Below are 21032 nucleotides of genomic sequence, written 5' to 3'. Positions count from 1 at the left end.
TGAAAACTAGACCTTTAACAGTATGTAACGTGACAGGTGTGGAAATGAGATTCCCCCCTCCCCAGGATTTGCTGTTGCTGCTTGTTGTTGTTTGCGTAGTGATTTTTCTGGACCAATCCTGTAAACATCCTCCATTCTCTGTTGTATGTGGTCACGGAAATCTCTGCCCAGTGCCAGCTGATGACCAGTTACAGATTTCCTTGAACTCCGTGCCTGGAACTCCATGCCGGGAATGAGTGTGCCTCCCGGTCTTTACCCAGGGGCTCTGTGTACACACTGGGTATATCCAGTCCGGTGCTCACCAGAGCCTCCCCAGCCTTTACCTGCTGCTTGTGCAAAGTGTCCAGGAGGTACAAACTTGGGGCCTTCCTAGGAATTTCCTGAGTGTGTTCCTAGCCATGAGTGTGGCACTATCCATTGGTGGCCTATTAGGTTGGTGTGAAAGTAATTGCAGTTTTTGCTGTCAAAAGTAATAGCAAAAACTGCAATTACTTTCGCACCAACCTAATAGATTCCCAGAGTGTGCGGTAATTTTTCGAAACCGCTGTTGACATCCCCTTCCTCAGCTTTTCCTTTTAAGTGTTTTCATTAGTCTGTTTTTCACCCCAGCTGGTAGCCACTGTGCCTATAATTGTTTTCTACTAACTTCTCCCAGGGCAAAAGGTTTTGCACCAGGTGAACTCCAAGTGGGATTAAATATAGACAGCTCTCCAAGTGGGGTCTTCCAGGGATCTCCAGATGGGTCAAAAAATAATTCTTTGGGCATGGGGACTTGAAAGAACTCCAGCCTTGTCATGCCCTTCAGGCTGCTGCCTCTCACTGCAGTTGTAGGCTGTCAATTTTCAAGGCTAGGGCAGAGCTGGAGAGGGTAGCGGGACCCGGCAAGTCAGAATGTCACCAGCATCTTGAATGTTACAAAGTGATCTTTCTTGCTGAGAGTCAGCAATTTTTCTTGAATAGGTACTCCTGGATGCCTTGAGCCTTTGGTATCAGTAAGAGTTCTGAAAAAGATGATTTTGACAGTTTATGCTGGGTTTTTTTTAATTGCTTTTATAGAAGAGAGGATTTTCAGAGGCCCTTTTTTGCTGACTTCAGCCCATATATGTTTGTGCTCTTCTGTATGTTTTGTGCTCACGCATGTGCATATTAAACAACAAACTATTGTAAATTGGGGTGCAGGAGGCTGGTGGAGCAGGTGCTGATTAAGGGCTGTGGGTTGGATGGCACCATGCCGGCCTGGGGCTGGACAGGTGCCTGAAGCTCCTTAAGTGTTAGTGCCAGGGGAATCAGGAACTTGGCCCTACAACTTTGTGTCTCCCACTGTAGGGCTGCCAGGTGCCCAGCTGTGCCCAGATGGATGGGACAGAGACCCGGCAGCGGAGGCTGGACAGCTGTGGCAAGCCAGGGGAGCTGGGGCTTCCTCACCCCCTCAGCACAGGAGGACTCCCTGTATCCTCAGAAGATGGAGCTCTCGGGGCCCCTGAGAGCCAAAGCATGACCCCCAAGCCACTGGAGACGGAGCCTAGCAGGGAGACTGCCTGGTCCATAGGCCTCCAGGTGACCGTGCCCTTCATGTTTGCGGGCCTGGGACTGTCCTGGGCTGGCATGCTTCTGGACTATTTCCAGGTAAGAGGGAACTAAATGGGGACAGGGAGGGGGGCACTGCCAAACGTCACCTATAGAGTAGGTAGCTGCATGCAAGGTTGAGCTTAAAGGTTGTCGGGCAGTCCTCTCAAAAAGCCATTTTTTTTTTCTATATATTGGGCAAGATTCTTTTAGTCTCTGCTGACAGAGACTAAATTTTACCCAAGTTAATCTTCAGTAGACAATTTATTAGCCCATATGACTGATGTAGACCAAAACTTACTTAATCATTTCCCTTCTAATGTACTTTGAAGTTTAACAACTGTGTCAGTCAACTGCTGCTGCCATAACAAAGTCCCACACACTGGGGGGCTTCAACAACAGACATTTATTTTCGCACAGTTCTAGAGGCTGGAAGTCCAAGATCAAGGCGTTGGCAGTGTTGGTTTCTCCTGTGGCCTCTTCCTTGGCTTGCAGACGGCTGCCTTTTCTCCATGTCTTCACGTGATCTTTCCTCTGCATGTCTCTGTCCTAATCCCTCTTCCTAAGAGGACACCCATCAGATTGGATTAGGGCCAACCCTAATGACCTCATTTTAATCTAATTACCTCTTAAAGGCTGTGTCTCTAATTGTAGTCTCATTCTGAGGTACTGGGTGTTAAGACTTCAACATACGAATTTTTGCAGGGACATAATTTAGCCTATAACCGCTTAAAAAACAAATGCTGCAGTGAATCATCTTGACATAAATCATTGTATACATCTCTGAATAAATTGGTAGGATAACTTGTTGCGAGTAGAATTGCTGGGTAAAGAGCATGTGCGTTTGTGGCTTTGATGGAGATCACCAAATTATCTGCTTAGTGGTGGGAGGGTCCCACCCACGTACCCTGACCTAGCGACGGGTGAGACATGTACATTGACACAGATATTTTGCCTGTCAATCCAGCTAAGGGGCTCTGCTCTGAGTCTGCAGCATCGCTCCATAAGCCGGCGAAGTTCGTATTTATTTAGTACAGATTAAATGACAAAGGCTTTGAGTCAACACACCTGTGGGTAATTAATTTGGTTGCCCTCCACCAGAGAGAGCAGTCCTACAGATGATCAAAGGTTTGTCTTAGGACCACATGAGTAAACAAGCTATTTAGATAAACTCCCCCACATTCCCTTGTTATTTGCTCTTCTGCTGTCAACTCAAGGTAAAGAGGATTAGGCTGCCTTCAGCTAAATCTTTTACTGAAGCTATGCAACACCCCAGCCTTCCAAGAAGGTTTGTGACTATTTCCTATAACTATCTTTATAATTTTTCCTCTATAATTTTTCCCACTACCCTGACTGAACTCTCACATAGTGGTAGGATGTCATACTTCCTCCAGTACCACAGGGAAATGCTCGTTCCCAACACTCACCAACACAGGTTTTTTCAACCTTTTTGATCTTTAGTAATCTGCCAGCTGGAAATTGCATTTCATTGTATTAATTTAATTTCTCTTGATGCCTAACAAGTTATCTCAAAACTCACACATTATATTAAGCCTGTGTGTATCCCAGTAATACACACAGGCTTCATATAATAGCATGTATTATCTCATGGTTACTGTGGGTAAAGAATCCAGGTGAAGTTTAGCTGGCTTTTCTGCTTCATGGTCTCTCCTGAGGCTGTGGCACCAGCCCAGCTCACTTAGAGGGTGACATTCCTGGCAGATACTGGACTGCGAGCCTCAGTTCCTCACTGCTGTTGCCCAGAGGCCCCCTCAGGTCCTGTCCATGTGGACGTCTCCATCATGGGTACAGTCCAAGACAGAAAAAGAGTCTGCTGGCGAGACAGACATCACTGTCCTCTGTAACCTAGTCATAGAAGCGGCATGGCCTTGCTTCTGTTGGTGAGAATCAGGTCACCAGGTTCAGCCACATTCCAGGGGAAGCAATTGGCTAAAAGCATCAGCACCAGGAGGTGGGGTCGGGGGCCTTCCTCGAGGGCTGCTGCCCGTTGTGGTCATTATAGTGTGATCTGTGCTTCTTATTATGAGTGAGAGAGGTTGAGGATCTTGATATTTCTATTTATATTCTTTGCTCATTTTTCTATGGGGTGTTTTTCTGTTTTCTTATTGATGCCTAGGGGCTTTGTATATATTAAGGAAATTGGTCATTTCATTGTGATGTGGATTATAAATGTTTCCTATTTTTTTTCGTTTATCTTTTGACTTTGCTTTTGGTGGCTTTTTGCTATGCATTCATTTTTTAAAATACAGTCTCTGTCATCTTTCTTCTAAGGCTCTGAGCTTCTGCCCTCCTTAAAAACAGAAGCTGCTTTTTATACAGGTGCCCATCTGCCCGTGTGCGTGCACAGGGCAGCACATATTAGAGACTAGGGATGTGTTCCCATGAAGAAGAAAACTGTATGCTACAAGTCTGCTTTCTTTCCATTGCATATATGAGAGGTTCAAAGTGGATGTACACAGCTGTCATGCTGGTCTGCATCGGATTGTTGGCTGGTTAGTGTTCAGTTCAGTGCAAACATTTCAAAACTGGAAGCTTTTCATTACAGTGCTTATATTCAGCTCCTCTTTAAAACTCAGAAGATTTGGCAACATGTGGTTTATGTATCAGTTTTATATCGCTGTGTTCCACATTACCACAAATTTAACAGCTTAAAACAACATGCATTGATTAGCTCATAGTTCTGTAAGGCAGAGTGCAGGCATGGTATGGCTGGGATCTCTGCTCAGGGTCTCAACAGCTGAAATCCATGTGCTGGCCAGGATGCATTCTCTTCATGAGGCTCTGGGGGAACATCCACTTCTAAGCATAGTCCTGTGTTCGGAACTCACCTCCTGGTGCTGTGTTCCTCCCTGAGGTTGAAGGACTGTGGTTCCATTTCCTTGCTGGCTGTCAGCCAGGGGCTGCACTTCACTTCTCGAGGCCACTCCTGTGTCTTGCCATGTGGCCCTTCCATCTTCAAAGGCAGCAGTGGAGAAACCTCCCTTGGGTGAAATCCCTCTGTGATTTCAGGAAGCGCCTGCTCCCTTTAAAGGGTTTACCTGATGAGGCCAAGTTCATCCAAGTTAATCTTTCTGAAATTCCACCAGGACTTCTCACTGGAATGCGTCGAGCAGGCAGGAATGCCAGCAGTCTCCAGAAACTGATCCAGTCCTGGACTCTGTGGGTGGACTGGGATGAGCATTGTGTGCATGTGCCGGGAAGAACGGGGGTCTCCAGGCAAGCTGTGGCCTTACAGAGACATGCAGCAGTCTAGAAAGGCCAGGAGGGCAAGAGGGCTGGCTGGAGGGGTGTTCCATGTGGGCAGAGAGAGAAGACTGGGGGTGCAGGAGAAGGTGAGAGCAGCCTGTTTTAATTACCTTGTCTTTACTCTGCTAGTGAGGGTGGGGGGTCCTGCCCTAGGGTTATGGGGATGGTGGACACTCAACACCTGGCTCTGGACAGGTGAGGACCACGGCAATTTGTTAGTCCTCATACCAATCACCCAGGCAGGAGGACGCTGCACACCTTGCAGGGCCACTGGGGAGCAGAGTGAGCCAGCAGGGGATGTGGGGGGCAAGATTTGTCATAACGAGAGTGGGAAACCCGCCCTCCATTCCTGACTATATGCGTAATTCCACAGGGTGGCAGAAACTGAAGCATGCTCCTCGGGGATGTGGAGGGACAGTTCCTGCCCTGAGATAAGGAGGCTCTTGGGCTGGGAACCTCATCCACAGGAGCAGAGTCAGGAGGGGAACATGCCGCTCACAGCATCTTGCTTTCTCCAGGTGCTGACGCAGCACTTCGTAGTTTTAGGCCTTACCCCACCATTGACCCATTGATGGCTTGATGCCAGCTTAAGTCTTGATGGTGACTGAGACTTCCAGGTAATAGAAGAGCCTCTCCAGGAAGCAGGGTAGACCCTTGGCCAGGAGGGAGAGTGCCATGTGGTGCCTTTGAAAAGTGTCTGTTTTGTGTCTAGGAAGGGCAACAGAGGGATTTAGTGGCCTGGGTATGGGGAGTGTGTGTCCCCGGGGGGGTTGGATCTGGCTTAATCAGTGCCTGTGACAGTGGTGACACCCAGTGGAGGTCCCTTTGCCACCTGTCACTTCATCAGAGTTCTTTGAGGGGCCCATGTGCCTCCTGCTAACCCTGGCTGCCTGTGGCCCACCCGGGAAGTAGAGGCTTCACTGGGTGCTTCCTGCAGAGCTGGTGCTCTATATTTCAAGAAGGAAATGAGGGCCTTGGCCACTGTCAGCCATGCCTGAACATTAGAGAGGATCAGCAGTGACTGTCTGAGGCCTTGTGTGTGGCTGTAGTATATGTGTGGGCATTTGTTACCCTGTTTTATGTTTTGTGTGTCAGTGAGGCAGGAAGTTTCCAGAGCTCTCTACCCCCAAGTGGGGCAGCTTTGAGGCCCTGGGCCAACAGCCTGTGCCCAGGTGCAGAGGGAGCTGCCAGCAGGCCAGGGCGCCCATGCTATTGATTGCCTGATGCTTGGCCACTGCGCTGACCCTTGGAGGTTTGCTCTTTATCAGGGACTTCCTGGTTAAGATGGGAAGCAGCAGCCTTCCCATGAGCTCCCTTGCATATTACACGGCAGCACCCTCCATGAACCTATAGCTCCCACCGTGAATGGCCAGCCCATCTCAAGGGGCCTTGGGTAGCCAAGGGGCCCAGGGAGGGGTGACTCCTCTGGCACCATGGCGTCTGGCAAAGGACTGAGGACAGGGGAGACCACCCCTCCTGCAGGTGGCATATGCCAGAGAGCCCAGGTTTGGCTCCATTCTATTTTTAAGGAGACCTCAGTAGCTGTACTGAGCTTGGGGGTGCCACATGTGAAGGCATAATGGGCAGTGGGAATGGAGGGTCACAGGCACAGCGTCTGTGAGAACCTATGCTTCCAGGAGAGCCTAGCATGCGTCCAGCAGCTACTCCTCTGATGGTGCGCAGTGTGGGGTGGAGGAGAGCATTTCCCTGGATCCGCAGCCCCTAGACAACTTACGGCCATCAGCCTGCAGACTCCAGGGCTTGAGGGGAGGTTGCTAATGCCCCTGTCTTCCATGAAGGCGTTTCTGGGGGCACTAATAAGAATGACTGCTGATTTTAACTTGGGCAGATCCTATAACCTTTTGTTGGAGTGGCCCGTTTGAGTTGGCTTGCTTTGCAGATGACAGCATAAATGGGCGTAAGTAAAATTTGTAGATGAGAAATATGTTGCTTCCAAAACCCAAAGAAAACTAAAAGATATTGGAGACTTGTATTAATGTTGTGGATGCTGAGAAGGTTAATAGTTCTTTTGTTGCAGTGTTGGGGATGGCTCTCAGTTTACCAAATAATTTTCAGGCATTTAACCAAGGTGCCAGGCCTCACACCACATGTGGGGTGATGGCCCCCTCTCTCTTTGTGAGTGCCTTTGTGAGTTACTTGTATGCCCTTAATAAGTGTGTCAAAAGAGCCTCTGTGGAGGAGGGCATCATCAGTGTAATGTAACTGTGCTCCTGAGAAAGGCAGATGCAGGGGAGACCTTGGCCACATGACTGTGTGTGATGGCAGAGCTGCGGAGGTCCCCGTGGACCTGGAAAAGGTATCTGCCTGGAAAAGGTATCTAGTGTCCCTTTAGAGGTGAAGGCCAACTGTGTCTGAGAGGCTGGTGAAATAGGCACTGAACAGAACGTGTTGGCCAAGTCTATAGCAGCAAAGTACAAGTTGATCTGGATGGAGTCAGTGATTTCAATAATATTCGGTATTGGATGTGGGGGTCTGAATGGACAGGGTCATGCCATTAAGGCAGTGGTAATCCACCAGGAGGCACCCTTTCGTTCTCTCCAGGTTTAGGAACGAGCCATATTGGCCTGTGTAAAGGAGAAGCAGGGGGATTGACATACCCTATTTAAGTCTCACATAATAAGTTTCCCTCCTTGAAGGTCCTGTTGTAATTTGCATTGGGTAGTATTAACTGTTTTAATGGTGAGCAGGGGAGGGTCTGTGGGGTCTCATCTTGTCAAGCCAATTTGTAAGTCAGACCAGGTGGCAGGAGTGCCAGGGAGCACCCACCAGACTCACACCAGCCTTTAGTCAGTTAACAGTGGTTCTCGTCATGGGAGCGAAAACAACCCTTTAGGGTGTGAGGAGATGACAGAGCCCAAGAGAGACAGCAGAGGTTCAAGCCAGCAATTGGCAGTTGCATCCCACCTGGCTGTGTGGGCTTGTTAGCAAGCAAAGAGCAGGCAGGTAGAGCTGGCCAGGTGTCCTCAGTCACGGTGGGCCCATCTGTTCGTGAGCCAGTTGTTATGGTCACCTCCTCTTCACCTCATCGGTGAGGGAGGGGGTCTCACCCTTGGGTTAAGGGTATGGTGGACCCTTGACACCCAGCCCTGGACAGGTGAGGGCCACAGCAGTTCGTTCATTCATTCGTTCATTCACTCATTCAGGCAGCATATACTCTGTACCTGTGCAGGCAGACAGCCCTGCCCTCATGCCGCTCACACAGCAGGTTCTGGGGTCAACGTTGATAGCAGTGAGGGCTGTGTGCTCCAGCAAGTGGTGGGAGCGGCCCTGAGGAGGGAGGCCAAGAGGATCCCCCTTCCCCAGGAGGAGGTGTTGCAGGGGAGGCAAGAGAGGCTGCTTGGAGACAGTGCGGGAGCAGGCCAGCCTGGCAGGGGGTGGACAAGTCTTTCATCTTCACCTGTGGGTGGGTTCTGCCAGTCGAGATCAGAAGCAGAAAATAAAGAAGAACCTTAACAGTTATTTAAAATTTAATTGGCCTGATCTGTGAGACCTGAACAAGATGGGGGAAGAATTCATGCCTGTAAGAATGACCATCTGGCCCAGAACCTGCCGAAGGTCAAGGTGACCCTGAGAAATGAATTGGATGCCGCATTGGAAACTGCTCCTGGTAGACGAGCAGTTCCCACTGCAGTGTCAGAAATGTACTCCAGAGCCCCTGCCCACGCTCTGTGGACCCTCCCCTGAAAACACACCCCAGTAAGAACGAGGCAGTGGGCAGAGATCAGTGGTCCTCAGCATTCTGATCCTGTGGTCTTTGTGGGGCCTGGGCGGCCTGTTGCAGAAGCCCCTCAGGTGGTCCTGGTGCCCCTGATGGGTGAGCACCACTGATCTTGTGCCACTTGCTCATGCTGTGGGCTGTGGGGTGGGCTGGAGGCCCAGCGAAGGTCACGTAGAAACCGCCAGACCCAGCTTCCACCTGCTGCTCCATGCAGCTGGAATCTAGTTCAAGCTCTTTGAGATTTTTCTGCTGTGCTACTGAGCTATTTTTAAAACCACACTTTTGATTTTCTGGATTATAACCCAGTGAGCTGTGTTGACATGTTTTGTTCTCAGGTTTTCACAGCAAAGTCATTTTTCTTATATAATTACATTGTTTGCTTTTGATAGTTTTTTTATTTATAAAAGCAAATAATCATAATTGTCAGAATAGACAGAAAATTATAAAATAAAGATTACTTATGAACCCACCACCCAAAGGCAACTACTATTAACATTTTGGTATATATCCTTCTGAACGTTTCACTGTGTGTGCATGTGTGTATGTGTATCCTTCCCACTTTTTTTTTTGAGACGGAGTTTCGCTCTTGTTTTCCAGGCTGGAGTGCAATGGCATGATCTCGGCTCACCACAACCTCCGCCTCCCAGGTTCAAGTGATTCTGGTGCCTCAGCCTCCCGAGTAGCTGGGATTACAGGCATGCGCCACCACGCCCAGCTAATTTTTGTGTTATTAGTAGAGACAGGGTTTCCCCATATTGGTCAGGCTGGTCTCGAACTCCCGACCTCAGGTGATCTGCCCGCCTCGGCCTCCCAAAGTGCTGGGATTACAGGTGTGAGCCACTGCACCAGGTCTCTCACTCAATTTTTAAACAGATTTGAGAAACATTTTTGTAATGATTTGTAACTTACTTGATCAGATAACTCTTTCTATATGAGAGTATGCAAATGGTTGTTTATTTCTGCGTCTCCTGTGCTGATGAGGGTGGTTCCAGGATTCACTGTGTATGATTATACGTTGTGTGATGATGTTTAACCACGTCCAAAACTATGATGACACTGCCAGAGGTGCTGACACCTGAAGGAAGTGATCACCTGTCTGGGGGCTGCTCAGCAGGTATGCCTTGGGAATGTGCATCCCACAACAGGCCTTGAGCAGCCAGGGAAACTAGGCCAGCCTTAAAGACAGAGGACTCTGTCTTTAACCAGGTGATGCCTTTAAACCAGTAACCTTCTGCAACACTTCTCTCAGAATCAGGCCATTTCTCTCTTCCTCCTGCTGGTTCAATCTCCTGTTTGAACAAACTGATCCTAACCACGGATGACGGGCAGCGATGGGGTTGGCAGGCAGGAGTGACAGCCCAGAAGCTGAGGGTCTTGGCCTGCCTTTGACACTAACTTGCTGTGTGATCTTGGGAAACTGTTCATTTTCTTCATTTGCAAAACAGAATGCTATAGTTCCTGTGAACATCCCAGGGCTGTTGTGAAAATTATAGAATGTGAGAGAGCTCTGAGAAATACAGAGTGCTGCACAAGGGAACAAATGGGCATTCCTTCATCCATTTGCAGTGACTGTTACAGGCATTCCTTCATTCATTTGCAATGACTGTTTGCGTGTGGCCGAGTCTGCTCTGTGCCCTCGTTATGCCCTGGGTTTGCTTCAGAGCACTTGTCACAGATCATCATTTATTTATTTATTTATTTTTGACTATCTGATAACCTGTGTTCGTTCTGCTCACAGTGTACCCTGGCATTTAGGGCGGAGGCTGGCAATTACTAGGCCCTAAGTACTGATCTGTGGAATGGAGCCATGGAGAATCCCCAAGATTGCAGCAGTGAGAAGGGCTGTGTTCTCAGGAGGGGTGCGTGCCAGGGAGGGAGAGCAGATACACCTGCATTTCATGCTTCTGGTATGGAAAAGTGGGACCCATCTTCAGGGAGGTTCAGAGAGTACATTGGGAATTCTGGGGAAAGAGCCGTTAGGCTCTGGCTGAGAGGAGGTGCCTCAGCTGGCCACGAGGCCTGGCAGACGTTTAGCCTGGGTGATGTATTGGCCTGCAGCAGAGGGGAGGAGCATGGGCATGGCCCCCATGAGGGTCGTGAGAAATTCCCTCTGCAGCTGCAGCATATGACCGTGTACTTGAAAGAAGGAGGCTCACGTGGATGTGTCTTTCCAGATTGCAAGGGGTCCGGATGCTCCTTTCTCAGGCAGTGTGTTGACCGCCGTGGAGGATGTGCGAGCAAGGGCCATCCTCACAGTGCACCTGTGGGTTGTGCCTGCGAAGAGCACACACTGGTTTTGTGAGGAGACAGATTAGAGGGACAAAGGGCCGTGGCGAAGGCAGCGTCTGTGGGCGGGAGTGGGGGACAGCTGTGGGAGAGGTGTGGGGACAGGCAGAGTGGATGTGGGACTGAGATGGTAGGGGCTCAGAGTGAGGCTTGCATTTCTGGCAGAACCTTTCCTTGAAGCAGGCCACCTGGGAGAGGCAGGCTTAGAAGTGGCAGTCCTGAGAGACTGGTGGAGTAAGACACATGCTCATCCCTACCAGAGCCTAGGAATATGATCTGAAAGCTCAGAGGAGAGGTCTGGGCTGTGAGAGTTTTGGGAGTTGCTACATCTGAAATAGCGAGATCACAGATGGGGAAGAGATTCCCCAAATGCAGTTAACTATGGCTACATAACAAAGGACACCAAAGCTTAGCAGTTTGTTTAAAGCCAATTATTGTTTGATGCCGAATCTACAGGTTGGGCAGGGCCCGGTGAGAAGAACCGCCTGCTCTGCGTGGTGGCTGTTGGGCCAGCCCAAGACGGCCCACTCATGTGCAAGGCTGGGCTGTGGGCAGGACCCTGGCCTACGGCCTCTACGTGTGACCACGTGGTCTTCCTCACAGCAGAGTAGGTGGGAGCATGAGCAGCCCAAGAGATAGGACATAGAAGTTGTCAGTTTCTTAAGATCCATGCCCAGAAACTGACTGCCACAGCGTCTCTTCCACTTTGTTCTCTCGGTTAAGCTGTGGGGACAGAGGGAAGCGGGGGACAGGAACTCTAGCTCTCAATGGGAATTGTGCTGGAGTTTAGGGCCCGTTATGCATTGCTCCTATGAGGGGCTTAAAAATATCTGTTGAATGAATGAGTAAATGAAGGGTGTGCACAAAGACGCAGTGCAAGAAATATTGGGGGCACGAGGGGAACAGGTGCTGGAGAAATTCGTCTGGAGTTCAGTTGCAGGGACAGCCTTGGGGAGGCCGGTAGGATCCACACTGGGGAGGGCAGTGGACTCCAGGCCGGGGTCTGCACTTGAGCCTGGGATAGGCTGTCTGACGGGAGAACCAGGTAATGGGCCCACTAGGGTGACAGTTTAGGGATGGGAGTGGAAGTGAGGCCTAGACCCGTCCACAGTGCTGGGTTCAGCTGGTGTGAGTCTGACCCCCAGCTTCGGGCTTCTGCCTGCCCCAGCCTGCCCTCAGGCCTGAACATTCTGTTCCTGGTGCCTGTGGAATGCGCAGAGGACACACCCAACAACAGAACCCCAGGAGCCAGAGGTGGCTTCCCAGCCCCTTCTCCTTCTCTGGGTGAGGAGGGGTCAGCAGGGCCAGTCTGACCTTTGTAGCTGAAGAAAGTGAGGCCACTTTGGAAGCATGTTTATGAGTCTTCCAGGCCATGGAGGGAGAACAGGGCTGCGTTTTTTTCTGTCAACACAGATTCCTGTGGCCATGAACCCCCTGGCTGGACACAACTTGAGATGACCCAGGGCGTGGCTTCCTACTTGGGGACCCACAGACTGCTTGACATTGAGGAATAAAACTCGAGGTCTGTAGAACTGGCCCGAGGAGGCAGCCCCTCTGTGCTGATATCTCCCCAGGCCCTCCTCTGCCAGGAGGGGAACAGCCCAGGACACTTGTACAGGGCGAGGTGGCAGCAGACCTCTGTGTGGGCACTCACCAAGGCCAGGCACCAAGTGGGCTCCAGCTCTGTCCAGCCCAAGCCAGTATGGACCGGCCTGCTGGGCTGCTGATTGCTGTCAAGGCCGGTGCAGAGGGACCGTGAGCCTCCATGGCAGGCTGGCAGAGGGAGGTCCCGGCGGACACACAGCCACTGTCTGACGAAAGCCTGACCTTCAGGGAGGGACAGCAGGGCCTGGCAGAGTCTCTGTAATGAGGCCCTGAGTCACACTGGCCTTTGTTCCTCACTCATCTGTGCTGGCCCTCGGCCAAGGAGCTGTTGGGGAACTCTCTGCAGGCACAGGGCACCTGGTGACTGGGAAGCTTCTGTTTGTGTGGACTTCTTGGGAACAGCATCCTGGTGTGGGCCAGGAGGAGAGGACTGGAGCACCTCAGGCTCCAACTTCATGCTCCTGGGATCGTGGTGCATTGCCTGGCCATGGTGGTCACCCAGCTGAATCTGGAGTTTTGCTTTCAGGGCAAGAAGCTGCGAGGCTTCAGCTGTGAGCTCACCCGGTCCCCACATGGGGTCTTGCCTGAGTCTTTCTTCACCATCATGTGCCAGGTCGTGGTGCCCATTCTGCTGTCCGGCTTGTGCATGATGACGGCCGGCCTGGTGATGAACACCGTTCAAGTGCGTACTGGGTGTTTGGGGGATCAGGGGTGGGAGACACACAGACTGGGTCTCCTGGCACCACAGACAGGGCAGGCTGGAGACATGAGGGGCCTCCACAGTGGGAGAGCAGCCCTCAACCTGCCCTTGCTGCTTGGGCGTCCCGGGTGTCAGTGAGGCTGGCAGGAGGGACCTCCAACGCTGAGACCTCAGCATTAGAGATTCACAGAATGATGGAGGTTTGTCAGAACCTTAGCCTGCATGTGCCTCCTCAGCTCAAGGAGCTCAAACCACCTTCCTCCCAGTGCATGTGGGCTCAGGAGGCAGAGTCTGCCACTCACCAGTGGAAGGGATTTTTAGTCACACTGTTCTTCCTTGATTTCCCCATCTGTAAAATGGGGATAATGAAAGCCCCACCTCACAGAACTGTGAGGACCAGATGACTGAGTCTGTGTGCTGTGGTCCCTGTGGGGTGGGGGCATGGCCGCTGTGGGCAGAGCTGCAGTGTGCCCAGCCCGCAGCATCCTGGTGTGGCCCCTGGTAAAAAAGGACAAGGTTTGGAGCCTCGGGGTGCAGGTCGGAGGGCCACGTCGGTCTCCCTGCAGTGGAGGCGTGTGCTGACGGAGATTCGCTTATCACAGTCTGTTTCTCCCCTAGCATGGTTCAGGCAGCATATTGGAATCGTTGAGAGGTTTGTGCTATCTGTCAACTGAAACATTTCGTACAGTCAGTTTAGAAAAATTGGAAAATACACCCAAGCAATGGAGGAAGGCTGTCCCCTCATCTCTATCACCGCTGCTGTGGACCTTTCAAGACAATTTTCTATGTACATATAAACATATACATATATGGTTTATACTATGCAGTTTTGCTTTTTGTTTTTTTGAGACAGAGTCTTGCCCTGTCGCCCAGGTTGGAATGCAATGGCATGATCTTGGCTCACTGCAACCTCCGCCTCCTGGGTTCAAATGATTCTCCTGCCTCAGCTCCCAAGTAGCTGAGATTACAGGCGCCCACCACCACACCCAGCTAATTTTTTTGTATTTTTAGTAGAGACGGGGTTTCACCATGTTGGCCAGGCTGGTCTCGAACTCCTGACCTTGTGATCCACCCACCTCAGCCTCCCAAAGTGCTGGAATTACAGGCCTGAGCCACCGTGCCTGGCCCGCAGTTTTGCTTTTTAATCTGTAAATATAAATTTAAAATTTCAACCCACGAGGACACCCCAAATGGCATTTCATGTTCCCGAGTGTACGCAGCACCTCCTTCCTAATGGCCACTCAGAGTCTTTCTGTGCCCCTGGGTCCAAGTTGGAGAGGGGCAGTCTGTACCCACCAGGCCACCCAGCCTCCTAATGTGAGCTCACGATGCCTCCCAGGTGGCTTCTGCTTGCTTGTCTCAATTGATGGGACACTCATCCCCTTTTGGGGCTGGGGTGGCCTTTTGCATCCTGGCCAGCCCCCCATTAGAAAGCCTGTGCTTCTGTGGGTTTGCAACCTGAATACCCACTTGTTCCCCCAATAGCCTCATCCTAGAGCTGTGCTGAGAGCTTATCGCTCCTTCCCTGAGACCACCCTGCTGATGCTGGGGAGAGAGACTGTCAGGCGTTCCGGAGGGCTGGGCAGGGAGTGGAGGCCACAAGCAGGTGTTTGCCTGTGAAGGAAGAGGGAGCAGTCATTGTTCCTAGGGGTCAGGGGATCTGCAGAGGAGCAGGACAATTTGATTTGGACTTTAAAGGTAATGTAGCAATTTCCAAGATGCCCTGAAAAGACGTGAACATTCCAAGCAGAGGGATTTGTGTGCAAAGATATGGGCGAATGATAGTGTGCATTTGTGGAAAGTGAGAGACGGGTGGCCGCTGTCATGGGGACAGTGATACTGGGCAGGAGTGAGGGGCTGTGTCTATTCTGCCCAGAGGGTATGCTGTGCACTGAGTGTAGCAGGTGTTTGCTTTATGTTAAATGAGTGTCTTGCTGGTTTTATCGAAGGGTAGCATAGACACGTAGGAGAGCACACAAATCCTGTGTGCGGCTCCATGGACCACCTCAAGGTACAGGGGCCTTTGCAGCCCCACCTGGGGCATCCTCAGCAGAGCCCCAGCAGAGTCCTCTGTGCTCAGCCGTCTCAGCCCCACCTCTGACTCCAGTGCTGTGGGTTTGCACTGACTGTTCTTGACATATGCTTGTGTGTCTTTGGGGTTCATAGGACTTATGTGTTAGGCATACTCAGGAGAGGAGTTGGCAGTGAAGGGTTACAGGTGGCTGAGTGATGGGGTCATATTTGTGCCACAAAACTCACCCCAGGCAGTGGTGTCAAAGATGACCCTGAAGGTGAGGCCAGAGGAGCAGGGGAGAGCTGGGGGACTGTGGGCAGAGTTCAGAGCCCCTCAAGTGCAAGAATCATTATTTCTGATGATTTAGGCCTACCCAATGACTGATATAGGCATCTTTACAGTGTTGCTGGAGAGGGCGATGGCAGAATTTAAAAGTTGTGATGACTTGAATGTCAGATTGGGGAAAAGAAGGCGTTGAGTCCTGGCTGGCAGAGCAGGAAGGACACGGGTGGCAAGGAGAAGTTTGGAGATTTGGGGTTTGAGGTTCTTGTGGGGTGTCCAGGGTTCAGTCAGAGTTGGATGGGCAGATCTGATGCTCACAGAGACTTCTGAGTCATAGACATTGGGAGGCACCCACACAAGCCCAGGGTATCAGTCAGTGTATTTGCTATTGGCTGCAGGTAACAGGAAACCTAACTCAAAGGGACTTTAAAAACAAAGACACTTATTATCTCTGTAAGGAAGTCTAGAGATAGGACAGTGCCAGAATTGTTTAATTACTGGATTAACAGTGTCACCCAGTATTTTTTCACTTTACATTTGTATTAGTTTGCTAGGACTGCCATAACAAAATACCACAGAGAAGGTAGCTTAAACAATAGAAACTGATTTTTTCCATAGTTCCGGAGGCTGGAAGTCTGAGATGAAAGTATTGGCAGGGTTGGTTTTTGAGCTTTGCAGATGGCCCTGTGTCTTCACATGGTCTCCCCTCTGTACATATCTGGGTCCTAATTTCCTCCTCTAATGAGGATGCCACTCACACTGGGCTAGGACCCACCCTCATGACTGCATTTCAACTTAGTTATCTCATTAAAGACAGTCTCTCCAAATACAGTCATGTTTTGGTAGTAGGCATGAGGACTTCACCATACGAGTTTTGGGAGACACAGTTCAGCCAGTGTCCGTAGACTTTGGTCCCATCAGAGTTGTGTGATACCCGATGTGACCAGACAGGACTTCTCAGATCTCACTGACCAGTCATAGCAACAGCTGGTAAGGAGGATGGGACCACCATGCATCAGGATTCAGCTTCCCCCACCCCGTCTCCCACCTAGGCTTCCTGCTGAAAGCCCCGGGAGCATGGAGCAGGTGGGGTGGCTGCTGGAAGATAGTGCTGTGTGTGGAGTGGAAGGGTACTCGAGCTGTGGAAGGGAGAGGGTGTGGGGAGAAAGGAGAACTGAAGAGAAAGCAGGAAGGAAGGTCAATATTAACATGGTCAGGAGGAAGAATAGGGGCCAAGACGGGGTGGATAGTGAGGTTGGCACAGGACTGGGGGGTAGAAGCCCAGAGGCCAGGGGAGAGGGTACAGAGCTGTGCCTATCAGCAGGTGCTATATCCGTGGAGCGGGGGACAGTGCCACCCTGCAGGGAGAGTAGCAGATGGGGTTTACCCATCAGAAGGCCACCACTTCCTTTAGGGAGACGATGAGAGCCATAGAGTTGCAGCACTGAAGGTGATGGGTGAGAACAGGCACTTGTTCAGAGTTAGTAGTGCTCAGAGAGCAGGTGGAAGGCTGTTGGGTGGGGCAGGCTGAAAGGAGGGGTTTGCTGTGACTTTGGGGTTTGTGGGTGCTGGGTCTTGGGTATAGGCAGAGAGAGTGCCCACGAGCACGCTGGGCTCCACAGGAGGTTAGGGAGGGTGTGGGTGGTGGTGCCCGAAGGCCAGCTGGGGAGTACGTGATGGCCTTGGTTCCCCTGCTGAGGACAGAGGCCCACCCTATGTGGAGGGTGTGCAGGCTGAGAGGTCAGCTGCACAGAGCTGTGGCCAGATGCCACCAGGAGACTGTGAGGTGTGGGAGGACACCCTGCCTGGTGGCATTGTTTTCTTCTCAAGTTTTAAGAGAGGGCAAACTCAGAACTCCATCAGAGCTGGAACTGGATTCTGAATTCCACAGCCTAGTAGATAAGGTACAGGAAGAAACTAAACAGTGCTCATCTTCCTTGGTCTGAGAGCAGAAAGGAGTCTTAAAGGGCCTCTGGCCTGATCTCTTCACCTTCACGCCCCATCAAGCCTGTTGCTGGGCAGCTTGTGGATGACTGTCCAAGTCCCTAGAGGCTGGGTGGATTTGCACATCTTTACACAGCTCTTGCCTTGTAGGGGATGGACAGGGCCTAGATCCCAGGCCGCCTTTCTCCTTGATGACAAAGCAGGGATTTGTTTCCAGGTCTAGCATTCCAAAACCAGGAGAAGCTTCTAGTGTTAGGCATCAAAGATCTCTGTAGCAGCCAGACAGGCAAAATAAATCAGTAGGATCAGATGGGGCATTAAAACTGATTTAGGGGAACATCTAATTGCACGTTAAACAGTTAAGAATTGTTTTCACCTCTACCAGTAAATGTTTTCTCTTCCATTTTCCTTGAAGCATGAATCCCTTTCATCTGCCTTTGAAGTTACTGATTTTTCTACTTTTAATGGGATAGAAGCATATTCTTTTTTTTTTTAATTGTACTTTAAGTTTTAGGGTACATGTGCACAACGTGCAGGTTTGTTACATATGTATCCATGTGCCATATTGGTGTGCTGAACCCATTAACTCGTCATTTAGCATTAGGTGTATCTCCTAATGCTATCCCTCCCCCCTCCCCCCACCCCACAACAGTCCCTGGAGTGTGATGTTCCCCTTCCTGTGTCCATGTGTTCTCATTGTTCAATTCCCACCTATGAGTGAGAACATGCGGTGTTTGGTTTTTTGTCCTTGCGATAGTTTACTGAGAATGATGATTTCCAGTTTCATCCATGTCCCTACAAAGGATGTGAACTCATCATTTTTTATGGCTGCATAGTATTCCATGGTGTATATGTGCCACATTTTCTTAATCCAGTCTATCGTTGTTGGACATTTGGGTTGGTTCCAAGTCTTTGCTATTGTGTATAGTGCCACAATAAACATACGTGTGCATGTGTCTTTATAGCAGCATGATTTACAGTTGTTTGGGTATATACCCAGTAATGGGATGACTGGGTCAAATGGTATTTCTAGTTCTAGATCCCTGAGGAATCACCACACTAACTTCCACAATGGTTGAACTAGTTTACAGTCCCACCAACAGTGTAAAAGTGTTCCTATTTCTCCACATCCTCTCCAGCACCTGTTGTTTCCTGACTTTTGAATGATGGCCGTTCTAACTGGTGTGAGATGGTATCTCATTGTGGTTTTAATTTGCATTTCTCTGATGGCCAGTGATGATGAGCATTTTTGCATGTGTTTTTTGGCTGCATAAATGTCTTCTTTTGAGAAGTGTCTGTTCATGTCCTTTGCCCACTTTTTGATGGGGTTGTTTGTTTTTTTCTTGTAAATTTGTTGGAGTTCATTGTAGATTCTGGGTATTAGCCCTTTATCAGATGAGTAGGTTGCGAAAATTTTCTCCCATTTTGTAGGTTGCCTGTTCACTCTGATGGTAGTTTCTTTTGCTGTGCAGAAGCTCTTTAGTTTAATTAAATCCCATTCCTCAATTTTGGCTTTTGTTGCCATTGCTTTTGGTGTTTTAGACATGAAGTCCTTGCCCATGCCTATGTCCTGAATGGTAATGCCTAGATTTTCTTCTAGGGTTTTTATGGTTTTAGGTCTAATGTGTAAGTCTTTAATCCATCTTGAATTAATTTTTGTATAAGGTGTAAGGAAGGGATCCAGTTTCAGCTTTCTACATATGGCTAGCCAGTTTTCCCAGCACCATTTATTAAATAGGGAATCCTCTCCCCATTGCTTGTTTCTGTCAGGTTTGTCAAAGATCAGATAGTTGTAGATACATGTCGTTATTTCTGAGGGCTCTGTTCTGTTCCATTGATCTATATCTCTGTTTTGGTACCAGTACCATGCTGTTTTGGTTACTGTAGCCTTGTAGTATAGTTTGAAGTCAGGTAGCGTGATGCCTCTAGCTTTGTTCTTTTGGCTTAGGATTGACTTGGCGATGCGGGCTCTTTTTTGGTTCCATATGAACTTTAAAGTAGTTTTTTCCAATTCTGTGAAGAAAGTCATTGGTAGCTTGATGGGGATGGCATTGAATCTATAAATTACCTTGGGCAGTATGGCCATTTTCACAATATTGATTTTTCCAACCCATGAGCATGGAATGTTCTTCCATTTGTTTGTATCCTCTTTTATTTCATTGAGCAGTGGTTTGTAGTTCTCCTTGAAGAGGTCCTTCACGTCCCTTGTAAGTTGGATTCCTAGGTATTTTATTCTCTTTGAAGCAATTGTGAATGGTAGTTCACTCATGATTTGGCTCTCTGTTTGTCTGTTATTGGTGTATAAGAATGCTTGTGATTTTTGTACATTGATTTTGTATCCTGAGACTTTGCTGAAGTTGCTAATCAGCTTAAGGAGATTTTGGGCTAAGACAATGGGATTTTCTAGATATACAATCATGTCATCTGCAAACAGGGACAATTTGACTTCCTCTTTTCCTAATTGAATACCCTTTATTTCCTTCTCTTGCCTAATTGCCTTGGCCAGAACTTGCAACACTATGTTGAATAGGAGTGGTGAGAGAGGGCATGCCTGTCTTGTGCCAGTTTTCAAAGGGAATGCTTCCAGTTTTTGCCCATTCAGTATTATATTGGCTGTGGGTTTGTCATAGATAGCTCTTATTATTTTGAGATACGTCCCATCAATACCTAATTTATTGAGAGTTTTTAGCATGAAGGGTTGTTGAATTTTGTCAAAGGCCTTTTCTGCATCTATTGAGATAATCATGTGGTTTTTGTCTTTGGTTCTGTTTATATGCTGGATTACATTTATTGATTTGCGTATGTTGAACCAGCCTTGCATCCCAGGGATGAAGCCCACTTGATCATGGTGGATAAGCTCTTTGATGTGCTCCTGGATTTGGTTTGCCAGTATTTTATTGAGGATTTTTGCATCAATGTTCATCAAGGATATTGGACTAAAATTCTCTTTTTTGGTTGTGTCTCTGTCTCTGCCCAGCCTTTGGTATCAGGATGATGCTGGCCTCATAAAATGAGTTAGGGAGGATTCCCTCTTTTTCTATTGATTGGAATAGTTTCAGAAGGAATGGTACCAGTTCCTCCTTGTACCTCTGGTAGAATTCGGCTGTGAATCCATCTGGTCCTGGACTCTTTTTGGTTGGTAAGCTATTGATTATTGCCACAATTTCAGAGCCTATTATTGGTCTATTCAGAGATTCAACTTCTTCCTGGTTTAGTCTTGGGAGGGTGTATGTGTCAAGGAATTTATCCATTTCTTCTAGATTTTCTAGTTTATTTGCATAGAGGTGTTTGTAGTATTCTCTGATAGTAGTTTGTATTTCTGTGGGATCGGTGGCAATATCCCCTTTATCATTTTTTATTGCATCTATTTGATTCTTCTCTCTTTTCTTCTTTATTAATCTTGCTAGTGGGCTATCAATTTTGTTGATCTTTTCAAAAAACCAGCTCCTGGATTCATTAATTTTTGAAGGGTTTTTTGTGTCTCTATTTCCTTCAGTTCTGCTCTGATTTTAGTTATTTCTTGCCTTCTGCTAGCTTTTGAATGTGTTTGCTCTTGCTTTTCTAGTTCTTTTAATTATGATGTCAGGGTGTTAATTTTAGATCTTTTCTGCTTTCTCTTGTGGGCATTT

General features: G+C 49.0%; 1 protein-coding gene across 6 annotated transcripts in view; it reads left to right on the top strand.

The window, feature by feature from the left end:
- SLC41A3 (solute carrier family 41 member 3) overlaps window positions 1-21032 on the top strand; it is an 82222-nt gene that overhangs the window by 15198 nt on the left and 45992 nt on the right. For 4 of the 6 annotated variants that reach the window (XM_055259197.2, XM_055259196.2, XM_063630201.1 and 1 more), the window contains exon 2: window positions 1327-1626. The exons of 1 other annotated variant lie outside the window; for it this stretch is intronic. In XM_055259197.2, coding sequence (XP_055115172.2) covers window positions 1354-1626 — 273 coding nt within the window. In that variant the 5' untranslated portion in view covers window positions 1327-1353. Of the gene's footprint in view, window positions 1-1326; window positions 1627-12683; window positions 13146-21032 lie in introns of those variants that run through there. One more of the 6 variants, XM_055259198.2, reaches the window with a different exon arrangement.

Source organism: Symphalangus syndactylus, chromosome 21 (assembly GCF_028878055.3).
Source record: "Symphalangus syndactylus isolate Jambi chromosome 21, NHGRI_mSymSyn1-v2.1_pri, whole genome shotgun sequence".
Classification (NCBI taxonomy): domain Eukaryota; kingdom Metazoa; phylum Chordata; class Mammalia; order Primates; family Hylobatidae; genus Symphalangus; species Symphalangus syndactylus.
Note: the sequence above shows the minus strand (reverse complement) of the source record. Positions and strands in the feature narration are given on the sequence as shown.